The following is a 22,729-nucleotide window of genomic DNA, read 5'->3' on the forward strand; positions in this document are numbered from 1 at the left end:
GAGATATGAATATTATGATAGAAAGGTTATTCACAAGAGAAGTCATATGCTAGAAGGATACTTCAGAATAATTGCTTTAATAGAAAGATAATTATATATGTATAACATTCTCATATTTTCAGCTAATCCTTTATGGTCGTCAGAGAAAGCTAGTTTTCCCCGCAGACGTGGCATTTCCATTACATCTAAAGAAGAGTATTGCTGTGTGGGAACAAGAAAGAAGAATGAGGTGGAGTCAACTCAGACCAAGGCTAAATACGATTATTTATCAACACTGATTACATGTATAGTAGATAATGGATTTATTAATGTCTTTACTTATATTCCTGCATTTTGAATGAATGTTGGGGGTGATCAATCGACAATGCTCAGTAGATATTTTCTTAGCTCTTTAATTAATTGGCAATTGAACAAATTCTTCATCTTATTCCCCCAGTGCACACATGAAGTACCTACTGGAATAAGAGGAAGAAAAAGTAACAAAAGAAGATTTAATAACTTATCGCTTGAGTTCCAAATACACCTGTAGACAACACGGTTACTTGGTAGCTGTCTACTATCTATAAGTCAGTCTATTACAAAGTTGCTGGTGATTTGCACATGGAGAGAACATTGATAATAGAGTTATTTTAAGCATAAAAACAACCACTACTGTAAAATCTTACCTAAAGCACCACATACTGGTTACTGGCATTGCCCAGTACCATCACTAAACTGTCCTTACTGAGATGACTTAAAATATATACAGATACAATTGCTGCAGTTATGTGCGTCTGCAAACTGTACATGTTTTAAGAAACCTATATGAGAGAAACTGTACAGCAGCTGCTCTCATGGATTGGGACAATTTGATTCATTCATGATATTGCATGGATAGAATACACCATAGTATATTAACCCCTTAAGGACACATGACATGTGTGACATGTCATGATTCCCTTATATTACAGAAGTAAAGAAGTAAGTTACCTGGCAAGAACATAGAAACTTCTATTATCATGCCAAATAGTTTCAGTCATGTCTCTTAAATAAACTACATAAAATTGATGGACTACATATATACCCATTGTACAGCGCTACGGAATCTGATGGCGCTATATAAATAATAAAATAATAATAAAATAATAAAACCATAAAACCTCCCCTGGGCTAGGGTTTAAAGGGAAACTCCAGTGCCAGAAAAACGATCCGTTTTTCTGGCACTGGAGGGACCCTCTCCCTCCCACCCACCAATCCCCGGTTACTAAAGGGGTGAAAACCCCTTCAGTCACTTACCTGGGACAGCGGCGATGTCCCTCGCCGCTGTCTCCGCCTCCGCGACGCTCCTCCTAGTGATTACGTCGGCCGGTGGGCGAGACTAATCTCGCTCACCGGCCGAGGAGACCTAATGCGCATGCGCGGAAATGCCGCGCATGCGCATTACGTCTCCCCATAGGAAAGCATTGAAAAATCATTTCAATGCTTTCCTATGGGGTTTTAAGCGACGCTGGAGGTCCTCACACAGCGTGAGGACGTCCAGCGACGCTCTAGCACAGGAAACCTGTGCTAGAAACAAGGAAGTGACCTCTAGTGGCTGTCTAATAGACAGCCACTAGAGGTGGAGTTAACCCTGCAATGTAAATATTGCAGTTTATGAAAAACTGCAATAATTACACTTGCAGGGTTAAGGGTAGTGGGAGTTGGCACCCAGACCACTCCAATGAGCAGAAGTGGTCTGGGTGCCTGGAGTGTCCCTTTAAGGAAAATGCACACAGATCATGTGACATATAAGAGGGTCACCGGGGTTGACTCAGAATTGCAGGACACGTCCTGGCTCCTTCTTAAATTGTAAATTAATTAAAGAGTTAAAGGAAATTCAGAGCACAGGTACATTATTTTTTTAAATCTTTGTTACATATATTACCGATTTATCTCCATTATACGCTATAAAAAGAATCACCTCCATAACAGTGTAAGCCTTTAATCATGATTTAACCCAGGCTTCCCCAAACTCCGGCCCTCCAGATGTTGCTGAACTACAACTCCCATGATTCTATGAATGAAATAGATAGGCTGAGAATCATGGGAGTTGTAGTTCAGCAACATCTGGAGGGCCGGAGTTTGGGGAAGCCTGATTTAACCCTTCCCTTACAATTTTGTTCTCTCGTTTACTTTTTTTTCTGCAAGGCTTGCTGATTGACCCACAGCAATAAAACTGCGATCTACAGATGCATCTCTGGAGTTTTGCCTTTTCATCCAAAAATATTAAATCACCCCATTACTATAATAATAATAATAAAAAATAAAAAAAAAGTAAAGTGTTGCACTTATCAGTCTTGGCAAGCTACACTATTTATTTCGGAGTGTAAAAAAGTGTTTAGAAAATGAGATGTTTCTGTAGCCAAACATCTATACTTCATGTTCACTGGAGTTACAGGGAGATTAGGATTGAATTTGCAGATATGAACCCCTAGCCTAATCAGATGGAGGCTTTCACCATATTGGTTTTCTGATCTCATTTTATAGTCCTTGTGCGAAGTACAAATGTTTAAATTCCTTGCAGTATATTAAACATTTGTGGTCCCTCTGCTGCATCATTAGTCTAGTTATCAAGCATCCCTTCAATAAAGTAATTGTTTCTCACATTATATTTATGCATTTCACACTCTAGTTCTATAATGTAATTCTTAACCTAGTAACTTTCCTTTTTCGAAAAATTCTTCCTTCGTATAATTTGTCACATCCATAGATATATTTGTATGCTTTTATCATATCTCTTCACCGGCATTGCACACCGTTCCATTGGCCAGTGATCTATAAAGTGAATTTAGCACCTTTCTTTCTGTTGCATATATCACATGCTATACAACTAATTAGCACCCTACTTTCTTTATCACTACCTATGCTGCATAAATTATATTCTAATTAACACAAACAACTCTTAATTGTCTTTCCTATAGTATTTATCTATTGTGCATTTCTTATAGAGGGTAAGTAGATATAAGAGACCAATATGTATGTTACCAACTCCTAAGCCACCACCTTGGTTACATTACCATAGGGGTCTCACATAAATTTGGGTGGCTTTTGACTTATCCTGCATAGTGCATTTATCCATAAATATTGTAATCACATACACTAACAGGTTATAAAATTTGAAATATAGAATTGGAAACAATGCCTGTGACCTTATTATCTAAGCAAAATGGTCTGTAAGTTTACAATCTCAAACAGAATATGGACAAATTAACGCAAAGCAGCAGCTGAGATCTGAAAGCTGAAGTTAAAGGAATAATTTAGTGTTAGGAATACAAAGATGTATTTCTACTACTAATGTGTACCCCCTGCCTCCTACTCCCCTCCCCCCCTCTACCCCAGTCCTCACTAGCATTTTAAAGGGTTACTCACTTACCCGATTCCAGCAGTGAGGTCCCTAGGTACTGGGTCGCGGTCCGCTTCCTCCGAAGTCATCCACTTGGGGTACCTAATGCACATGCGCGGCAATTGCCACAAGCTCATTAGGAATTCCCCATAGGAAAGCATTGTGGCAATGCATTAATACGGGGTTTTCTCTGATGCTGGACGTCCTCCTGCAGAGCGTGAGGACGTTTAATGCAATTTCTGGGAGACAGCCAACAGAGGCAGCCTTAGTACTGCAATGTAAACATTGTAGTTTCTCTTAAGCTGCAATGTTTTACATTGCAGGACTAAGGGGGGACAAGGACACTGCACCCAGACCACTTCAATGAGATGAAGTGGTCTGGGTGCCTATAGTGTCCCTTTAAACATGGAAAACATGTAAACAATTATGGAACTTTCGAGAGGATAATTTGAAAACATTCTTCATTATCTGCATATAGAACTCTTAGACATGCTGACATCACCCATCGGTTTTGTATTGGGCTGTCAGACCCTTACAGGCAGGCCTGCTTATGTCTGGTTTTCTAGGGGTGTCATTGGGTAACAGCATCAAGGCGTGTAATCAGGAGTCTTTAAAGTGGATATTGCTACCCAAATATGTATATCTATAGGTTTACGGTATTGGACAAGGCATGATCTCTCACTGAGTCGGGGGTTGAAGACAGAGGGGTAAAATTAGCAGAGCCTAGAACGTAATAGGGTAGAGTCAGGTTCCTCTTCAAAATTCAAAGCCCCTTCATTTTTAAACTTCCCCAGCTGCCACTGTATAACAGGGTTATTCTCAAAGATTAGACAACAATGTCATAAAACAGTTGATATTCATTATGTAATATTACAATGGAGTGTTTATTTTTAGCTATAGGCAAGTCTGACAGGGAGAGAGTTTAGGCTACATAATAGAGGTTTGCAGGCAGAATAGAAGACACAGCTAAATATTAGTAACGTATGTATACGTAAAGGTAGAATACATACTAAATACTTCAGCACCAGTTGTAGGCTAATCTCTTTCTAATATCACAGTTCTAACTAAACTAAATTGTCCTGAAGCAGTAAAAAAAGAAATGTATTTATGTGTTTAGTATTTCAATGGTAAATCTTATGACAGGGGAAGGTTTATGTTTTTTAAATTTCAGCGATGGTTAAAGTGAGAGGAAGGCACCTACACGTTTTCAGTGTTCTTGCAAGCAGTTTGAAGACTTTCCAGATTGTTAGAGTGTGAGATCTTCTATGGGGCATTTAAGTCCTACCAGTCAGTGCCAACAAGTCAACAACCTAGGGACCAACATGTAACAGCACAGTGACAGCAGATGGCAGCATTGAGGAACAGTTTTTAAATGACCAATGTTTTCTCCTAGACTGAAATTGAGATTCCGTTAATTTTGATGTCGCATTTGAGAGTCACAAGGCACACAAACACCAATGAAACACACAAATTCACTGCATTTGTCTTCTTTTTTTGTGTGCTGCACAACAGTACCAGTTTAAACAGTTTATCCCTTCAAAACACAGAAACTGTCTGAACTTGTCTTAAAAGACTTTTGCTTGTGTTACTACAAATTACAATTGTATACACTACAATATATAGTACAGATTAACAGAAAAAGGGGGCTAAATTATTGTAATCGTCTCGCACTTCTTGTCTGGAGCAAAAGTCAAGACCAATCCATTAATACATAACCGTCTGTGTGCCCCTGTAATTTACTTTGTGTTTAGATCAGATCTCCTTATTTTTGTGACCTTTAAACTCATCTTTCTAGTTACAATCAAAAACTCATATAACTCTTTGAGACAGCCTTACATTAGCCAGCCTTCAAATGAAAGATAACAATTAATATGCATATGAAAAAAGTTTATTGGAAAAAAAGCTGCTTTAACATAGAATCAATCAATTTTTAAACATTTAAATAATAAAATGAGTAATCAAAAACAATTAGTGAATAAAAGGAAAAACAGTATGACAAGGAAAAAATGTTAAAGAAAATAATACTGAATAAAAATGGCCAACAGATGGTGCTATTGTAACAGGATATGTAAAAATAAAACCATTTCTCAACCATTTGAATATGTTGCTCATTTAGGTCGTTACTAATGTAATAATAATTCACAATATATAAATATTCCATTTTTCTAAATATTTGTTTTCTGCTTACATTTAGTATTTTTTATCTTACCCTTTAACGTGATCATTTCAGTCTTTTATTAAAAGTAAAGACATTTTTCCATTTCATGCGTGGACAGTTCATCCCAAAGCCTTATCACATTAATGTTCTTAGGGTGCCAGAGCTTCTTATTAATTAAGCATAATGTGGTTGCCTGCAGGATTGGGCATTTAGTTAAGAAAACTGTTGCACTGGGATACATTTAAGGCCTCGGGAAAGGCCATTGAGGTACTAACTGTTCATTAGATTCAATTTGTCAAGAGAAAACAAGTGGTTGGATAACATGTAATACAGCGTTTTTATTAGATCTATGTAGATGTGTGCCTCTAGGAGAACCTTGTCCTCCTCCTAGTCATATATGTATCCTTCATTAAAACCTAATTGAAGAGGATTTGGTACCATCCCTCTGGTCATTTAAGGGTCAGAATTTTGTGTTCCTGCTACCATGTGTTGTATTTAGAAAATTAAGGTTATGAATTAGTTATATCATTTTTTTTTATTGGCTTTGCAATTAAGGACAGTACATTTCACCACTTATTTATTTGTACAGATGAAAAAAACAAATAATAATAAAGAATTGCAACAGTTTATTCCCCTCCGGAAACAGCTTCAAATGAGCTCAATTCTCCCACGGGCATTTTCAAATCAGTTTGCAATGAAACTATTAAGACAAGGGTTTGAAACTTGTATCCATAGCAGCCTGCTTTAAATTCACACATACCTTTAGGCGGCTTCAGCATCTAATTTAATACAACAAAATTAATGCTCATCTATGGGTTAAAATGAGATTCTGTTCTAGAGATTTCAGCCAGCTTGCAAGTAACCAACCTAGACTAACACCTAATGTTAATGGTACATCAGGAGTTAAAAAAAACATTGGGAAATGTTGACAATTTCTGGTAGACTATGTCTAATTTCTTGCCAGTATATTATAATGTACCTATGCCAGGCATTTCTCTGATACATACATAGAGCTGTCACTATAGAGATGAATACCCAATAATAGACAGCCAAGCAAGGAGAGAGACACAGGCAAATAATACACATAGATAGATCTTTCGATTTAGAAGTTTGTACTGTTGATCTCTTTGCACCTGGTTATTCATTTTTTGTTTGTTCGTTTGTTTGTAATCAACATTGTACATTGCTGCAGTATATGTTTGTTCTATAGTAGTAATAATATGAAGAAGAGGGATAAAAAGAAGAGATTTTTATGGTTATGTTACGGTAAATATTAGCAATTGCTTTTCGTGTGTATGGTGTGTAAAATTAGAGAGCAGCTGCTTCAATGAAATATTGGTTATGTTAGAATGATTACAAATAAATAATAAATCATTTAAAAAAAATAAAAATAAAAAAAGACGTTAGCATGCAATACCCATAAAAAGAAAAAGGTAATTACTAGAAAGTTGCATTGTAAAGCACTGTTAAAAAAGGCATGTTGGCAGTTTATATAAAAAAAAAAAATTTACACTTTAATCAACACATTTTTTTCACATTTATTAAAATGGTGTGAGTGAAAAACTAAAATAATGTACTGATATCTAAAGTTCTAAAACATTTCTTCAGTTACATAATGATTGCTATACTCTTAGAATGATGACCAAAGTGATATCTAAATAACTACGTTTATCTGTAGAAGGATGAATAAGTGCGAATACAGTACCAACACTAATATAGTACTAACATCTTGTTGTAAATGGTATCAGGGCAGACCCGTCATATGCGTGCACATGGAGTGCGCCAGGTATACTCTGGTATCCACTAATGGAATAGCGGTCTGTCCTTTCTGTCTCCTGTTTAGATCTCTATGGTCATGACTATCTCTGATAGTCTGATGACTCTCTCTCTGGTATGTTACTCCAGCTGTAACTTTGTAATTGGTTTGTGCTGCACACACCTATTTGTGCCTTTAAATGAATACCCACGCTGGTTTTGCTTTTGAAAGATAATACCTACATGGGCAAAGTTTATATTAATAAATATTCAGAAAATCTGCTTAGGTGACACGATGTTAATATCCCATTCAAAGTGTTTTAAAAATAGTCAGTGCTCTTATAACAGAAATTATATATATATAATATTTATATGCTCTGTAGAATTTGGTTACATTATATAAATGCCAGTAAAGATAATATACACAGACAAATAGAGTCCAATGTTTTAACTGTTAAAATGCATGAAGACATTCTATTCTAGAAGCACAGTCAGTATCATCTTAATAACCCTAATAGGGTGACGGTAGATAACTACATTCAGGCCTGCCATGCTATAGAATTGGGGTAGACACATAGATAATAACGGAGAGAAAATTCTGGGAATTATAAAACCAAAACAGCTAGTGGACCCAGGCAGACTAGTCAAGCTGAAAAGGGATAATGTAGGCTGTACAGGACCCAGGAACACAGTCACAAACTATATTAATCCTGATGTAGAATTTAACTTTTATCTCACAACTTTGTTAATTTGTGAAAAATTAATATTGATGAGCTGACAACCAAACAATACAGTTAGGGCAAAATAGCAAAGGTGGAACTTTTTTCAAAGTTTATTAATTTGGGCTACATTTTGCTATTTGGTTGTCAACAGGACATAGTCTTAAATTAGAGTAGCAAAGGTTTAAAAATAATACCATATTTCTTTACGGATAGGGTAGTGGACACTGGACTAGCCTTTCAGCTTAATGATAGAGGTTAACAAAGTGAAGGAGTTTAAGCATGCGTGGGATAGGCATAAGGCTATCCTAGCTATAAGATAAGGCCAGGAACTAATTAAAGTATTTAGAAAATTGGGCAGACTAGATGAGCCGAATGGTTCTTATCTGCCGTCACATTCTATGTTTCTTAGTTTAGTGAATAAACCGATAAGGACTCATAACACACTAGCTTCTGACTCTATAGCTCTGCAGTAATCATGACAAGCAAATACTTCCTATGAAAATATGATTGGATAGGAGTAACGCCATCCCACCCAACTCCACTCTCTTTAAAATATATACTGCCCAATATGCGGTGTATGGAATCTCTACTGGCATGTACATAAGCAGTAGGCAGTAAATCAGGGCACTCACAGGCACTGAATTGTTGCAAAGTGGAACAGAACCCTGTGTTACAAGTGATCAAAGTTTCAGTTCCCCCTGGGGTCTTGCGAATGGTGAATTTATTTACCGTATTTTTTGCTCTAAAATACACACTTTTTTTCCTCCTCAAAAGTGAGGGGAAATGTCTGTGCGTCTTATGGAGTGAATGTGCTCCTCTCTCTACCCCCCTTGGTCCCCGGTAGGTCTTCTACCTTTATTGTAGCGTGGCCGAGCGGAGCAGTGCGCACCGCGGTACAGGAGATTAATTTTCCTGTACCCGGCCGGACTGAAAGGGAGTGCTCTCTCAGTGAGCACTTCCTCTCAGTCCGGCCAGGTACAGAAAACAGAAGTCCCTGTACCGACCGCGGTGCGCACTGCTTCGCTCAGCCACGCTACAATAAAGATAGGAGACCTACTGGGGACCAAGGGGGGGAGAGGGGCACTAAGGGACGGGTGGAGGGGTGGTAAGGAGCACTATGGGACAGGGGGTGGGTGGAAGAACACTATGGGACAGGGGAGGGGAGTGGGTGGTAAGGAACACATTTTTTCTCTAGTTTTCCTACTCTAAAAACTAGGTGCGTCTTATGGTCAGGTGCGTCTTATAGAGTGAAAAATACGGTAAGTAACAAAAATGTTACAAATCACTGATTGACATTTTGATCACCAGGGTCATATATATATATATATATATATATATATATATATATATAGTGTGCATGGTGTTTGTAGTAACCCTTTAAGGAGACATCCACTTTATATGTTAAACCACATACGACTGATTTACCATTCTCTGCAATTATGTTATTAACATATACACCATTAAAGGTATTTACAGCTAACGAAATTGCAATCATCATCATAGTAAGTGCTTCCAACAATGAAAAGCTGGAGAACTAATAACAAAAGTTATTCACCCCCTCCTGCATTTTCTAAAATCAATATTGACTTAATGGCATGTTCCACCTGTGAAACACAGCCTTCACCTCCATTAGCAAGTTACTTTTGCCAGCAATTAATAACTGCTTGAATACACTATACCCAGCATGATTTAATAAAAGCTTAAATTAATATATAACTTAGAGTTCTCACATCAGATAGTACGAACCATGAAAAGCATACATCCATCAACTGGGTTTATTATGCCAGATAAATGAGTCTGCAATATAAAATTCTAGTTTGGAATTCTACTGTAAAATGATTCAAATATTGCATGCCCACCGTATAAAGATTATTAACTCACACATGTTAACTGGGGGGGTTCTATGTTTTCATATGCACGGCAGTGGAAACCCCCTTCACATGTAATAAATTAATGTGCAAAATAAAAATATTTGCAGAACATTTCACAATTGTTTAAACATATTTACACACACTATTCTACACTATAATTCTTATAGCAAGATCGGAGTCTTGTAATGGGTTGTTTACTAAACTCCAAATTGTGGCATATAAAATACAAATGGCACAGCTGGGGCTAACTTAAAAGAACACTGTAATGTCAAGAGCACAAACATGTATTCTTGACACTATAGTGCCTGTTTAGGTTTCTGGCCCTCCTGGGATCGCTATGATAAGTTGATTTTGCTCACCTTATTTCACCACTTCTAGTTCCGCCTGGTCCCACCTCTGTGGCTCCGAACATCAATCTTGATGATCTCAGCCAATCCAATGCTTTCCCATAGGAAAGCATTGGGAGCCTATTGTGCATGCGCGGCAAAACACCACACTGCTCCAATCAGTGAATCAATGCATCTCTACGGAGAGCTTTAACCCCTTAAGGACCAAACTTCTGGAATAAAATGGAATCATGACGTGTCACACACGTCATGTGTCCTTAAGGGGTTAAGTGTCTCCATTCAAAGCGTGGGGACGCTGTACGACAGCACTGACACAGGACGCCCCTCTATTGGGGAGTCTGAGTGACTGACACTAGAGGTGTTACTAGGCAATAATGCAAACACTGAAAAGGCAGCGTTTACACTGAAATGCATGCAGGGACAGACTATAACCACCAGAACCACTGCATTAAGATGTAGTTGTTATGGTTACTATAGTGTCCCCTTAAACAAATAACAGCAGAGTTGGAGAATTATCTTGTTTATATCAGTGGTTCTTTCCTAACCAGTTGGTTGGGACCCAGAACTCGCCAAGACGTTTCAGTGAGTACCCAATAGTTATAGCAGACACATCATAATGCTCAGGCAACAGCCCACTATACATTGTTTAGAGCTGCAGCATCCTTTTCATGTGCACCAGTTTGATAGCAAAAAGGGTCTAAAAATGTATTCATTCTTTATTTTGCTAGAACTGTGTTACAGTGGAGGAAAGGGACACTGAGTGAATTTTACAGTCGAAGAATGGGAAGCCATGTACGGAATTTGGGTCCCTGTCAAAAAGAAAAAAAAAAAAAAAACTTTTAAGATACCTGGCTTAGAATGCCAGGATTATTCACTAAACATCAAAACGTAGCAAATAAAAATCTGAATGTCAAAGTTAAGGCTGAAATAGCCAAGGGATTTAGCAAATAGACCCCAGAGAGTACAACATTTATATAGTAAAACACTGAACTGTGGAGAAATGAAATCTGGAAGACAAAAATCAGGCTGAAAATGCTTCTTTTTTTTTCTTCAAAATTCTGTAAGTCAGCTACATTCCCAGCTTGCCTAATTTAGCCTAGATTTTGTCAGTCTTATTTAATTCTCTAAAAATTCTGTGTTCTGTATAACCCTGTGAGTCTTTACGTTCGAAAAACTGTTACCTAGAGATACAATAGAATGTCTGATTATAGGGCACACACTCACAGCAATGCCACATCAAACAGCCAGGCTCTGCTTGTGCTTAATGCGTTCTGCGTGACTACAGTTAATTAAATGGAGCCCTGCCACATGTATTCTATAATCGCCCTTTAAAGGCTGTGTCCTAATTACTCTGAGAGCGAATTCCCCTCGCTCTTACAGGATGCCCCGATTAGATTTCTTGGGTTAAAATCTTTAAAAAAAAAAATTGCAGCACAGCTGAGTTCCCACACAAGACCCTAACTTTTTTTTTTTTTATATAATGTGAAATACACCCTCCCATCCCTTCCGAGTTTTGACTTCTTAAAAAAAAAAAAAAAATAATAATAATGTACATCTGCCATGCTGACTTGCTCTAGCAGCCAAAGGGTTAATGGGCGACCCATCCCTTGCTTTAATTAGCAGGAGCTTAGATGGCTGCTTAGGAACTGGATATTCATCTGTACTATCAATTAAAACGACTTCTCCTAATACTGCCAACGTCGTGTCCCCTCCTCCTCTCTCTCACCCCCCCTTCCCACCTTCTCTCTCTCCCTCTCCAGAAAAACAAAAATCCCCCCAAGAACAGGAGTCCTTCCACCTGATATATCCATCATCCCATAGCTCTGCTTCCCCCTGCCCGCCCCTTGTCTGAGGCTCTCTTCTCTCCTTGGTCATTTTATTATTCCGCCTGAACAATCAGAAAGGGGATTGGATTGGGAGGGGCTTGAGCAGCCTCAGTGCTGGGCTTTAGCTCTGTCAGTAACACATGTCAGAGTAGAGAGAGCATAGACTCGCAGGCAGAAGCAAGCCTGGCCTCCCACGTTATTCCGCCTTGCCATCTGCACTAGGGTATTTTATTTTTTTGCCATTTTTTTTTTTACTATTATCTATTTTCTTTCTTTATTTTACTTCTTCCACTCTTGGTTTTTGTTTTGGGTTTTTTTTTTTTTTTTTACCTTCATTTTACAGCAATTAAAGATCATCATTGCCCCTAGCCTAGATTGCCCTGCTAGCCCCCCAATCTTCATCCCACAGGTCTGCCTGCTAAGGGAAGGTATCAAGGAGTTGCTACAATCTGAATCAAACTTGCTGCAGCAGTGGTGCTGTGTGTAGCAGGGTGAAGCAGAGGGAGGGTCTGCTCCTGTGGAACTGGCTGTATCTGGGATCCCACAGCAACTGTCTGCAGTAAGGAGAGCTACAGGACCTTTGAATTACACATTAAACACAGAGCCACAGGCTTTTCTCATCAGCTTTAGATCAGCAAAGGTAAGGCTTCCTAATCGTATTTGTATCAGTTCAGGGAAGATTCCAGTACTCTCTTGCTATGGAAGTGAACTGCTTCTGTTCTCTTCTCCCATACTGTCTATTATAAAAAGGCTGTTTGTACTTGGTTCTGTAGAGTAATCACAGAATAGCTCAGTAAATTCTGTCCTGTGGGTTTTCCATTATAATTATCTTATTATTGTTATTGCAGTTGTTGCTATTTTGTAGATACTCCCAAACCCACATTCATGCAACAATCTCCCCTCTCCCAGACTCATTCCTGTTAGGGGTACCAAGCGTAAAATTAGGCTGTGGATCTCAACCTCATCTACCTTTTGTTAAATAGTCTCCATCCTATTACTGTAATCCCTCCAGATTAGAGCTTTGGAAGGGGTTAACCTGAGGTCTGTCTTTAGTAAAATGTCCTATAAAAAATATTTACAAGCCCTGCTTTTACTAAAAGATATTTTTGTGTACTCTCCACCCCTTCCTCTTTTCTTCTCATTTCCTATGGAAAATGAATTGGGAACAAGTTACCCTCCTCCCTTTCTGATACAGCACAAAACTGGAAAGGGTCCCCCCCCCCATCCCCCTTTTTCCCCTTCTTTTTGGACACAGTGGCAGTAAGATCAAAGTGTAACTCTGCTAGCCTTTTGTGTCTCAGAACTGGGAATCCAGTGACTTGGCTAATTAAAATAAAGCTTTGAATTAAGGATCTAGTTTTTCAATTACAAATTGCACTCCCCCACCTCTCTTCAGAGATCTCCATTAAACACCAGAGACACTGCTTTTAAAATAGGTTACTTCGCCTCTAGCTGTCTTCCCTATATTCACTGACTATATAATTTATGTAGCAACCCTATTAAACTTAAAAGCTTCAGCCTCTCAACTCCAATGAAACATGATGATACCCTGACTACAGTTATCTGGAGAGCTGTTTTGGGTCACCTTTTCAGGATTCATCTTGAGTAGATCTAATCAGTATTAGGGTATTGCTTGTTCTTAAAAGCTTTCCTTGATGTGGTTATAAGATGCCATGAACAGTGTAAAGTTTCCTTATTTTTCTATTTACCTTTCATGCTAGCCTGGGTAGGTCACAATCCGCCTTTAAGACATTTTGAAGCTTTTCCTTTTTATTGCAATAACTGAAAACATTTGATAGACTCTGGGCAGGAAATGTAGATTCATTTAGGGTCTGGAGATGAAATTGTTACAAAAAGCAATTTGTTGAGTAATGCATCAGATAAATCAATTTACATAAAGGTATGATGCGTTTGGGTACACACAGATAATGGCTTTTAGAGTGGTTCTGTTTCCCAAGTCCTGGTGTTTGGTTACAGCTTAATTGGTAGAATTCTGATTATGGCAGATTGTGGTTTATGTATTGTCCTTGTGGATGTAAGGGGGAATGATCAGACAGTGTTGCCACCAACTTCATGTTGTCTACAAACTTACTTGTTTTTTGTTTAAAGAACATTATGTGCAGTTAATATATTGAACATATGACACAATGTGCTTATTTGTGTTCACCGTAGTTTAATTTTGTATAATGATCCTTGCTGAATTTTTCTGTATTTTCATTGTCCTGGTGGTTTTGAAAGATTAAATACAAAAAAATATTTGCTGCTGCAGAACCTCTTGGAAGGTACATTCTTATTGGCATTGAATGCTCATGAGTAACATTTTAAAATGTTCATATCCCTTTACACCAAAGAGCTTCTGCAGCAGGTGTGATAATTATCCTGCTGGCCCTTGACAGACAAACTAAAACCTGTGTAAATTACAGCTGCATTAGTCCAGTCCTCCCTTTACATTAAAACCAGTCAGCCCATCTTGATGTATGTTCAAATATAGAGAAAATCCAGTTTGTTGACTGAGAGACTTAAATTTTAGGCTGCGGACTGAATTGTATCTTTTACTGACTTTTATCAGGAAATGGAAGCCTTTTGAGGGCGTATATCCATAGCATTTAAATTGCTGATCAAGGACAGATTAGTTAGACAAAAGTGGAGTGTGTTTGTATAGCAAGTTAACAGGGCGTCCTAAAGTTCAGCTCTATTTATTTGGACCTAATTCCAAAGCAACCATCCATTGATCGCCTGGAAAAAAAAAAGAGATTTTAGCTGATCCAACAATAACAATGAATTGATTAGAACAGGGGCCATAACAATGAACAAGCGTTTGAAATTTGAAAAACCTGTCCTGCAAGTTTACACTCTGTCCTCATTCTGTGCATGAGGATTGGTGACTACTTGCCTTTCATGAAATGAGATCTGCTTTGAAGAAGAGACCCAAGTGGTCTTGATAATGTACGCTCTAATAGTTTTATGTAGATCCAAAAACTAACAACTATTAGACTCTTTTATCACAGTCGTGTTTACTTGGATAACATCAGATGTTTATCATTGCAGCCAATCTTATGTAGTAGGTACAGTATGGACTTTTAGGTCCCTCTATTGCATTTCAAAAATAGGCTCCTTACTTGACTTAAGATAATGTCCTAGGTTATCACAAGTGGTATCTTTTAGGTGGCACCATCTAAGTGAGAATCGCTGACCCTAAACAATGTAAACAAGGACTTACTGTCTCCAGGCCATTAATTATCTCAGGTCCACCAGTCGCTACTGTATGTTGGACACTTCAATTGAGGGTCGAGATGTCCTAAGTGAAGTTTCCTTTTTTTTTCCTTCCTTTTTTGTCTTTCTAGACCATGGTGAATCCAGGTAGTAGTGCCCAGCCTCCTCCACCTGTCACTGCCAGTACCCTTTCCTGGAAAAGATGTGCTGGATGCGGGGGCAAGATAGCAGACCGGTTCTTGCTGTATGCCATGGACAGCTACTGGCACAGCAGATGTCTAAAATGTTCCTGCTGTCAGGCTCAACTTGGGGAAATTGGGACTTCCTGTTACACCAAGAGTGGGATGATTCTCTGCAGAAATGACTACATCAGGTGTGTGTCTCCTAAAAACTTCTCCCTTCAATTTATTCGTAGAATGCTAACATCCTTCTGTTCTAGGTTCTCAAGCCTAAATAGGTCAATTCAAAATACATATATGTATATTTGAATGTAGCCAGATGTTTGTTCATTGGTAATATTTCATGTTTGTGTATTGCTAGTGTATTTTTAAATGGGTTATGGCGCAAGGTTAAAAACTATAAAACTATTTTTTGTTTTGGGTGCTTCAGTAAAGTGAAACTTTTTTGTGTGTGTGTATGAATGATATATATATATATATATATGCGTGGCAATAACCTTGAAATTGGCAAGCTGGTTTTGAAATATTTTCTAATTTGGAAAATGTATTTATTTCCCTGGGTATAAGCTGCCAAAGTAGTAACCAGCTAATTGAGCAAGGTGTTAGCATGAATTAATTATACGCATCTCATGCCTCTGTCCACATGCCTTAAAGTAATTGAAAGAGTGCCTATAGGATCTGTTCAGGTAAACTAAAGCTCCTTTACTCATTAAACTGAAAGGCATTTGAAGGATTACATATTTAATTTGAGTAAATGGTTTAATAACTCTGATGCACCTGGATAATACTTTTAAGGAATGGTCTGTTTCAAATTTCGTAATGTCTCCATAAATAAACATCTGGCCATCAAGTCAAAATACACAGAATTTGTCTTTGTTTTAATGTGTTTTCCTATTGATTATTTCAATATGTTTATGTTTCTTAAATATTTTGGAGGAGTCGTGTGTTGTCATGTATTTTTTTTTTTTCTCACACATGGTTTTTGTTTTAGATAACTTTTGTAAGGTGTGTGTGTGTGTGTTTTGTGTTTAAATTTACCAACAGTACGAAAGGCAGAGCTTGGCTCTCAATAGTTTGAGAGTGATGAAGTCAAATGACTTCTGATAATGTAACCTTTGTTCTAGTAAACTCTAGTGTTCTCAGTCAGTTAAAAGTAACGTCTAAAGGGACGAATTATTGGAGATATCTTGGTGAGGTAAATGTGTACTTGTGGGATGCTTTTTATTTTATTTTTTTCTTTCACCAAAAAAACAAAAAAAAATCTCACACTAAGCATAGCCATACCTGTGTATTCTGTTGTTTTGGGCACGGCAGAATTTTTAAATAAACCAAACCGAACATCACTGACCGTGTATTTATATGAAATGTAATGACATTGACAGGTACTTAACAAATCCTGACAAAATCTGACAAATCGTCTCCAACGGCAATGCATTACTTGTGCTTATTTTTGATAATTTGTGCTCGTTTTCTTAGCCTATTCACTAAAATATCTCTTTATTTTCCTATGGACACCACACATATGTATATTCTCATGGTAATGCTGGTGACAGGGTCAATTCATATTTTTTTTTTTTAAAAATACTAATTTTAGTAATTCTCTCCAGCATGTTAGATGACTTATATTAGACCACAGACTAAACACTTTAGAGCTTAGTAATGCTTGTTCTCTAATCACTCAATGTGGAGTATCTGTTAATATTGTTTTCTTGTCTTACTTATGGTGACAATTTACTTACAGATGGCAATAAGTGGCATTATGCGTGTAGGGCAGCAGATATGTTAATGCAGCTTTATCCCAACCTTTTTCAATAAGCCCCTATCATTAAATGTCAGATATTGTCGCCCTAGCCTTATGCACATACTTGACTTTGACATGTGAAGTTTATTCGATTACATCACATATTATGCATCTTTTTTTCCCCTTCATTTTCTGAATATCAACAAATGTTCAGAATGTTACGGTAGCAAATGTACGAAGCTCGGACTCTGTTTTACAACAAACACAGATTTCGATCAAATACCAGTTTTTATGCTAATTGCTCATTTCTTAAAAAGCGAGTGTGCGTAGCCCATGCATGTATTGGAATTGCAATCTAACACCTCTGCATAGGGCAGGTGAGGGCTTTTGGAACTGTTGCACCTAGCATCTACGTTGAAGAAGGAAAGTACAAAGGTAGAGGGCTGGGCAAATGTTCCTAGACATTCTGTATGTGGATATGATTGTGTCTTTGAAAAACACCTTCTAACAGGCCCCGTAAAGTGCTCACGCTCTTCCCTTCATTTCAAGAAGGAAAAGGAGGGGGGAATCCACCTCTCTTCCATTAATGAAAGTGCTTTTGGTGGGAGACTGACATACAGCTTACAATCATAGATTGGAGATAAAACAGCCTGACAGTGAATACACACAATTAAAAGCTTTAATTAGTGACTCCTCCATTTTCTTTTACTCCTGATAGGTTTTATCTAATGAGATCTGGGCCCTGGCTTAGATCTGCTAGGAATGACGTGTCCGAAATGAATGAGAGCTGCATCGCAAACAAAACATTTAATTAACAAAATTGGCCTGTAAGAGAGGGGATTATTAACCAAGGCTGAAGCTGTGGACTCTTAAAGGGCCAGGGCTTGAACGCGAGGATCCATTTAAAGGATTTACAGCAAGATAATCAGTGATGTGATTAAACAAGCAAAAAATCATAGAATCGGCACATTTCCAAATGTTCTGCCTTTGTAATGGCAACTTATGTAGCCCGATAATGGCACTGCGCTGATGCAAATGGCAATTTACCTGGCTCGCTCTCTCTCTCTCTCTATATCTATATCTATATCTATATCTATATCTATATCTATATCTATATCTATATCTATATCTATATCTATATCTATATCTATATCTATATCTATATCTATATCTATATCTATATCTATATCTATATCTATATCTATATCTATATCATCTATCAGAGCCAGATCGTTTTGATGGCTCTTTACTGTAGCCATTGATTCTCCCTGACTGATAAAACAATTGTATAAAGGTATCTTAAGTTGATGTCAAAAACATTTTGGCAGTGGGGACAATGAGCTCTCCAAGCCGCTACACCGCTGTTGCCTGGAGGTGTCCAGAGTGCGATGCTGTGGATTAGGTTAAAATTTACTTTTAAAAATAGGATATTGCATGTTGTGGCAACAAATAAGTTTGTTTGCTTGCAGGAGTTTAATGTTGGAAATTAAAAATGAACCTCAAAAAATTAATCTTTTAATTTTGCATCAATAGAGGGGCCTCTCCTTGTAGCAAATAACTCCAGGCTCAGCGATAATACAGGCTTTCAATAAATGATTCTATGCACAGCAAAGTTAATTGCATATTAGTGAAACTTGAAACCTTTGCTATATCGGTAGCAATTAATATAAGGTGATCATTTCACATGTAGAACTAAATCTGTACTGGGGGGGGGAGGGGACTGCCCTCCAGCCCTCCAGCCCTGGCGATAATTTAAAAGGAAATTATACTTCATTTGATAATCCCTTGAGTACTAGATCAATATGGATTGGAAATTGTTATGGCACTCACTGGGTTAAAGCCAGTTTTGTTAGGTACCTATTGAATCCCTTATACATTAATTGCATGAGGAATAATACGAGGCAGTGTTATTTTTTTTTCTTGTTTTTTTTTCTCTGTGGTTTACTGTGAGTATAGAAGACACCATGCAGAGAGTTAATTTCGCTAGTAATCAACATCAAGCTGCTATATTCTGGGAACGCTGTCCCTTTAATTGAACAGGGTAGGTAATTAAATGGCGTTTTTCCAATAGGACGTGCTAGGTAAATCTAATAGTTGGTTATTTAATATCACTTTGAAGTCTGCCCACTCAAGCACAATGACAGCACAGGAGCATGTGAACTATTAGCTAGGAGAGAGGGGGAAAAAAAACTAGATCTCAAAAATTAATTAAATCGCATGCAATTTAGGGGGAACGTTTATCTTGATTTGTCATAACAGAATTAATTCAAGGCCTCCAATTCACTTGGGGGCAGATCTGTTACTCTGAATTAACCAAGCGTAATTTGGCAGAATTTTTTTTTTTTTTCTTCTTCTTCCTTTCCCATCTCCAATTTAGCTCCAGCCATTCTGTACAAGTATCAATAGCTTGTAGTACATTTAAAGGTGCATTGGTTTCCAGATAGTATGAAGTACCTTTTTAATGGACTTGGCTCGTGGCATAGTTCTAGCATTTAATACACTCCTTGCTAATAACAGAAAATCTGTTGTCACCATGGGATGAGTGCATAAATGTATAGGGGCAGACTTTTTTTATAGATCCCTTTACAGGTATTGGTGTACAGTACTTAAAGGGCACAGCCAGTTCCTGTATGCGTTTTCTTTTTTGTGCGTTGGTTTTTTATTTTTTATTTTTTTTTATTCTGCATTAGCCTAAAAGCTCAACTCTAACCAAATCTTAACCTTTGCCAGAATTCCTTTTCTCATGTTCAAGGTGGTGGTGCAGTGACAGCTTTTTTATTTTTATTTAATTTAAAGGACCAAATCTATTTGAAGTTAATAAAAAAAAAAAAATGTGAATTGCTGTGGCAGGATAGATATGATTTATTAGACTCATTTCAGGCCATTTTTTTATTTTTTTTAACCATATGCTGTGACGTTGTAGACCAGAAATTACTTTCCACGTGCTATACCTTTCTTGCATGTAGGATTGTGTATTCCTGTAGGCTGTTGTATCGTATAACAGGACAGTGTTCTAGGCAGATTAGATCTAATAACTTCCACCAAGTTTAAAAAGTTAAATGAAATATTTACATTCTGCCTATTTCTTATGTCTGATCCACTGCTCGGAACAATGATCTGTCTGTCATTGTAAATGGATTCTCAATATTAGGCACATATAGCTGTTTTGTGATTGATTGTGTTCCCCTAATGCTAAAATATTAACGATCTTCTCCAGTCTGAAGATCTTAGCAGGGGAAACTGAAACCATTTCTCTGTCATCACAATTAAGAAGTCCCCTGGCTTTAATTAGTCTGACCTGGGATGTATCTCCCCCCACCCCATTGCTAGAGTTGAAGAGGAGAAGGAAAGAAAGCCCATTAAAGTCCAGGCTGAGACTGATAGCTACTTAATTGAGCACCTAAAGCCTCAAGCCTTTTAAATCAAACAGTGTCCTGTTCAATCCCCTGGTTAGATAATTAACTCTCCAGCCTCGCAGAAACTATGTAAAACAAGTTTAGAAAAAGGCTACAGTTACATACTCGCCTTCATTCTTGGCTCGATGTGAAAAGCAATTACTTCTCTTAATTACAAGGGTTTACATTCACTGAGATTTTTCAATTTTAGGAAAATGATATAATTGAATATTCGGCCTATACAAACTGATGGGAGCATTCCCATGAAAGCAAATTGCCAATCTTACAGAAGGGAGCGTGAGAAAAGGAAATGCAAACATATCTTCCTGGACAACATTAGGGAAATTGGGTTTGACCTACAAATGACCTAAATGCACAAGACTGATAACCAACATCTAGGCAATTAAGTGAGAACAATGGATAGTATTGTACTTTCTATTCTGTATGGTCTTGGGTGGTTATTTAAAAAGGAAGGTACATAATGACTACCAAATGAAAATCAGAATTTCTGATTATATATTCTCATTTTATTACATAAGATGCAGGCAAAATGTATCGATTTTATCCAGCATGTTTAAAAAAAAAAAAAAAAGTGTTTTTTGGGGGGGGAGGAGGGGAGCGGTTTAGGCCTCTTTTTTAAAAAAAAACAAAAAACAACCCGATACCCGTTTGGGATCTTGTTAGCCCTGAGCTGGTACCCTAGGTATAAAGTACGCCACTTAATTAGATCCATCTTATTTGAACTGCAACTCCTATTAATCTCCATACGATAGCACATGTGCATAAATATACCTGTCCCTAGTCCACCTTGAGCCTTGTTATGATCCTTTGTCACAGTTGGGCTTTATTGCTGTGAATGGGACTTTGTTACTGAAGGTGGGTGAAAGTTCGAAATCATTAGATATTCTTAGTTTTGTCTGTTGCTCTACTAGTTGGTTCACGTTTTGCTTTCTATATCCTAATTGAAGCAAAGTCCTTTCCATCCAGTGATGTGACGCAAGTTATTTATTTTGATAAACTGGGATATTTATTAGCATAATGAATTTCAGAGGTTAGTAAAGCAATTTACGCATGATCCTACAATCCGGTTAGAAATAAAAGGGGTTTCAGTAGTTCTGGGAACCTAAAAGACCATACTATTCTTCTGGTGGTCTGGAGCACGATGTAAAGTATCCAAACCTGGATTGATAAGACACTACCCTTTTGAAAAAAAAAAACAGAAGGTCAACATCTGAATAAAACACTCCACGTTCCTCTACTTATAGAAATGTTCTAGAACAGGCATAGGCAAACTTCGGCACTCCAGATGTTTTGGGACTACACCTCCCATGATGCTTTGCCAGCATTATGGGTGTAAGAGCATTATAGGGGATGTAGTCCACAACATCTAGAGTGCCGAAGGTTGCCTATTATTTTTTTTATTTTTTTATTTATATAGCGCCATCAGATTCCGTAGCACTGTACAATGGGCCTATCCCTGTTCTAGAACATGAAACGAGAGCTAGAGGCCTGCATGCCAAATATGGCCTACAAGAGTTCTATTTCTACAGCTCCCAGCATGCATGGTAATTAACTTCTACTGTATTTCAGAATTGATTAGGGCTTGCCTACCAGCATGTGATTTTTATCTCTTGTACAACCTACCCCATTAAAAAGTTGGGACAGCTTGTCTGCAGAGTGGCATTGCTCTGTAAAACTTTAAAAAAAGCTTGTTCTATTTTTCAGCATTATAAAGGAGAATGTGTATTTGTTGTTTTAGAAGCACTGCTGAAATGGGTAGCTGGAAGGGAATCCAGCTTGCCTACCACTCTATTGCTTGATGAAAAATGGTACGTCCGACCAGAGATCTGTCAAGGCAGGGATGTCAAACTCTGTCCTCGAGGCCTGTGATCCTGCCAGAGTTGTAGGATTTCTCTAATTAGCATGTAAATAACCAATTAAAACTGTATCACTAATGTTTCTCAGGAGGACAGGAGTTCAATACCCTATTTTAAGTGGTTTTTCTTGTGTTTGGAAACTTTTTTTACATGTACAATTCCGTATTTACACGAATCTCTTCTAAATAGACGTATTCATGTTTCAATTATAGTGTGACAGCATTTTTTTTTTATTACTCCTTGTATGATATATCTGCATGAAGAAAATTGACCGTGGCCTTGTG

At 37.7% G+C, this 22,729-nt stretch overlaps 1 protein-coding gene across 1 annotated transcript in view; it reads left to right on the forward strand.

The window, feature by feature from the left end:
* Nucleotides 1-12,151: 12,151 nt before the first annotated feature.
* The window catches only part of LMO4 (LIM domain only 4), a 28,890-nt gene continuing 18,312 nt past the window's right edge, over nt 12,152-22,729 (forward strand). Inside the window, exons 1-2 of the mRNA XM_063427310.1 lie at nt 12,152-12,680; nt 15,385-15,626. Of these exons, the coding sequence (XP_063283380.1) occupies nt 15,388-15,626 (239 nt within the window). The 5' untranslated portion in view covers nt 12,152-12,680; nt 15,385-15,387. The remainder of the gene's footprint in view (nt 12,681-15,384; nt 15,627-22,729) is intronic.

The sequence above is a fragment of the Pelobates fuscus genome, chromosome 7 (assembly GCF_036172605.1).
Source record: "Pelobates fuscus isolate aPelFus1 chromosome 7, aPelFus1.pri, whole genome shotgun sequence".
In the NCBI taxonomy this organism is placed as follows: domain Eukaryota; kingdom Metazoa; phylum Chordata; class Amphibia; order Anura; family Pelobatidae; genus Pelobates; species Pelobates fuscus.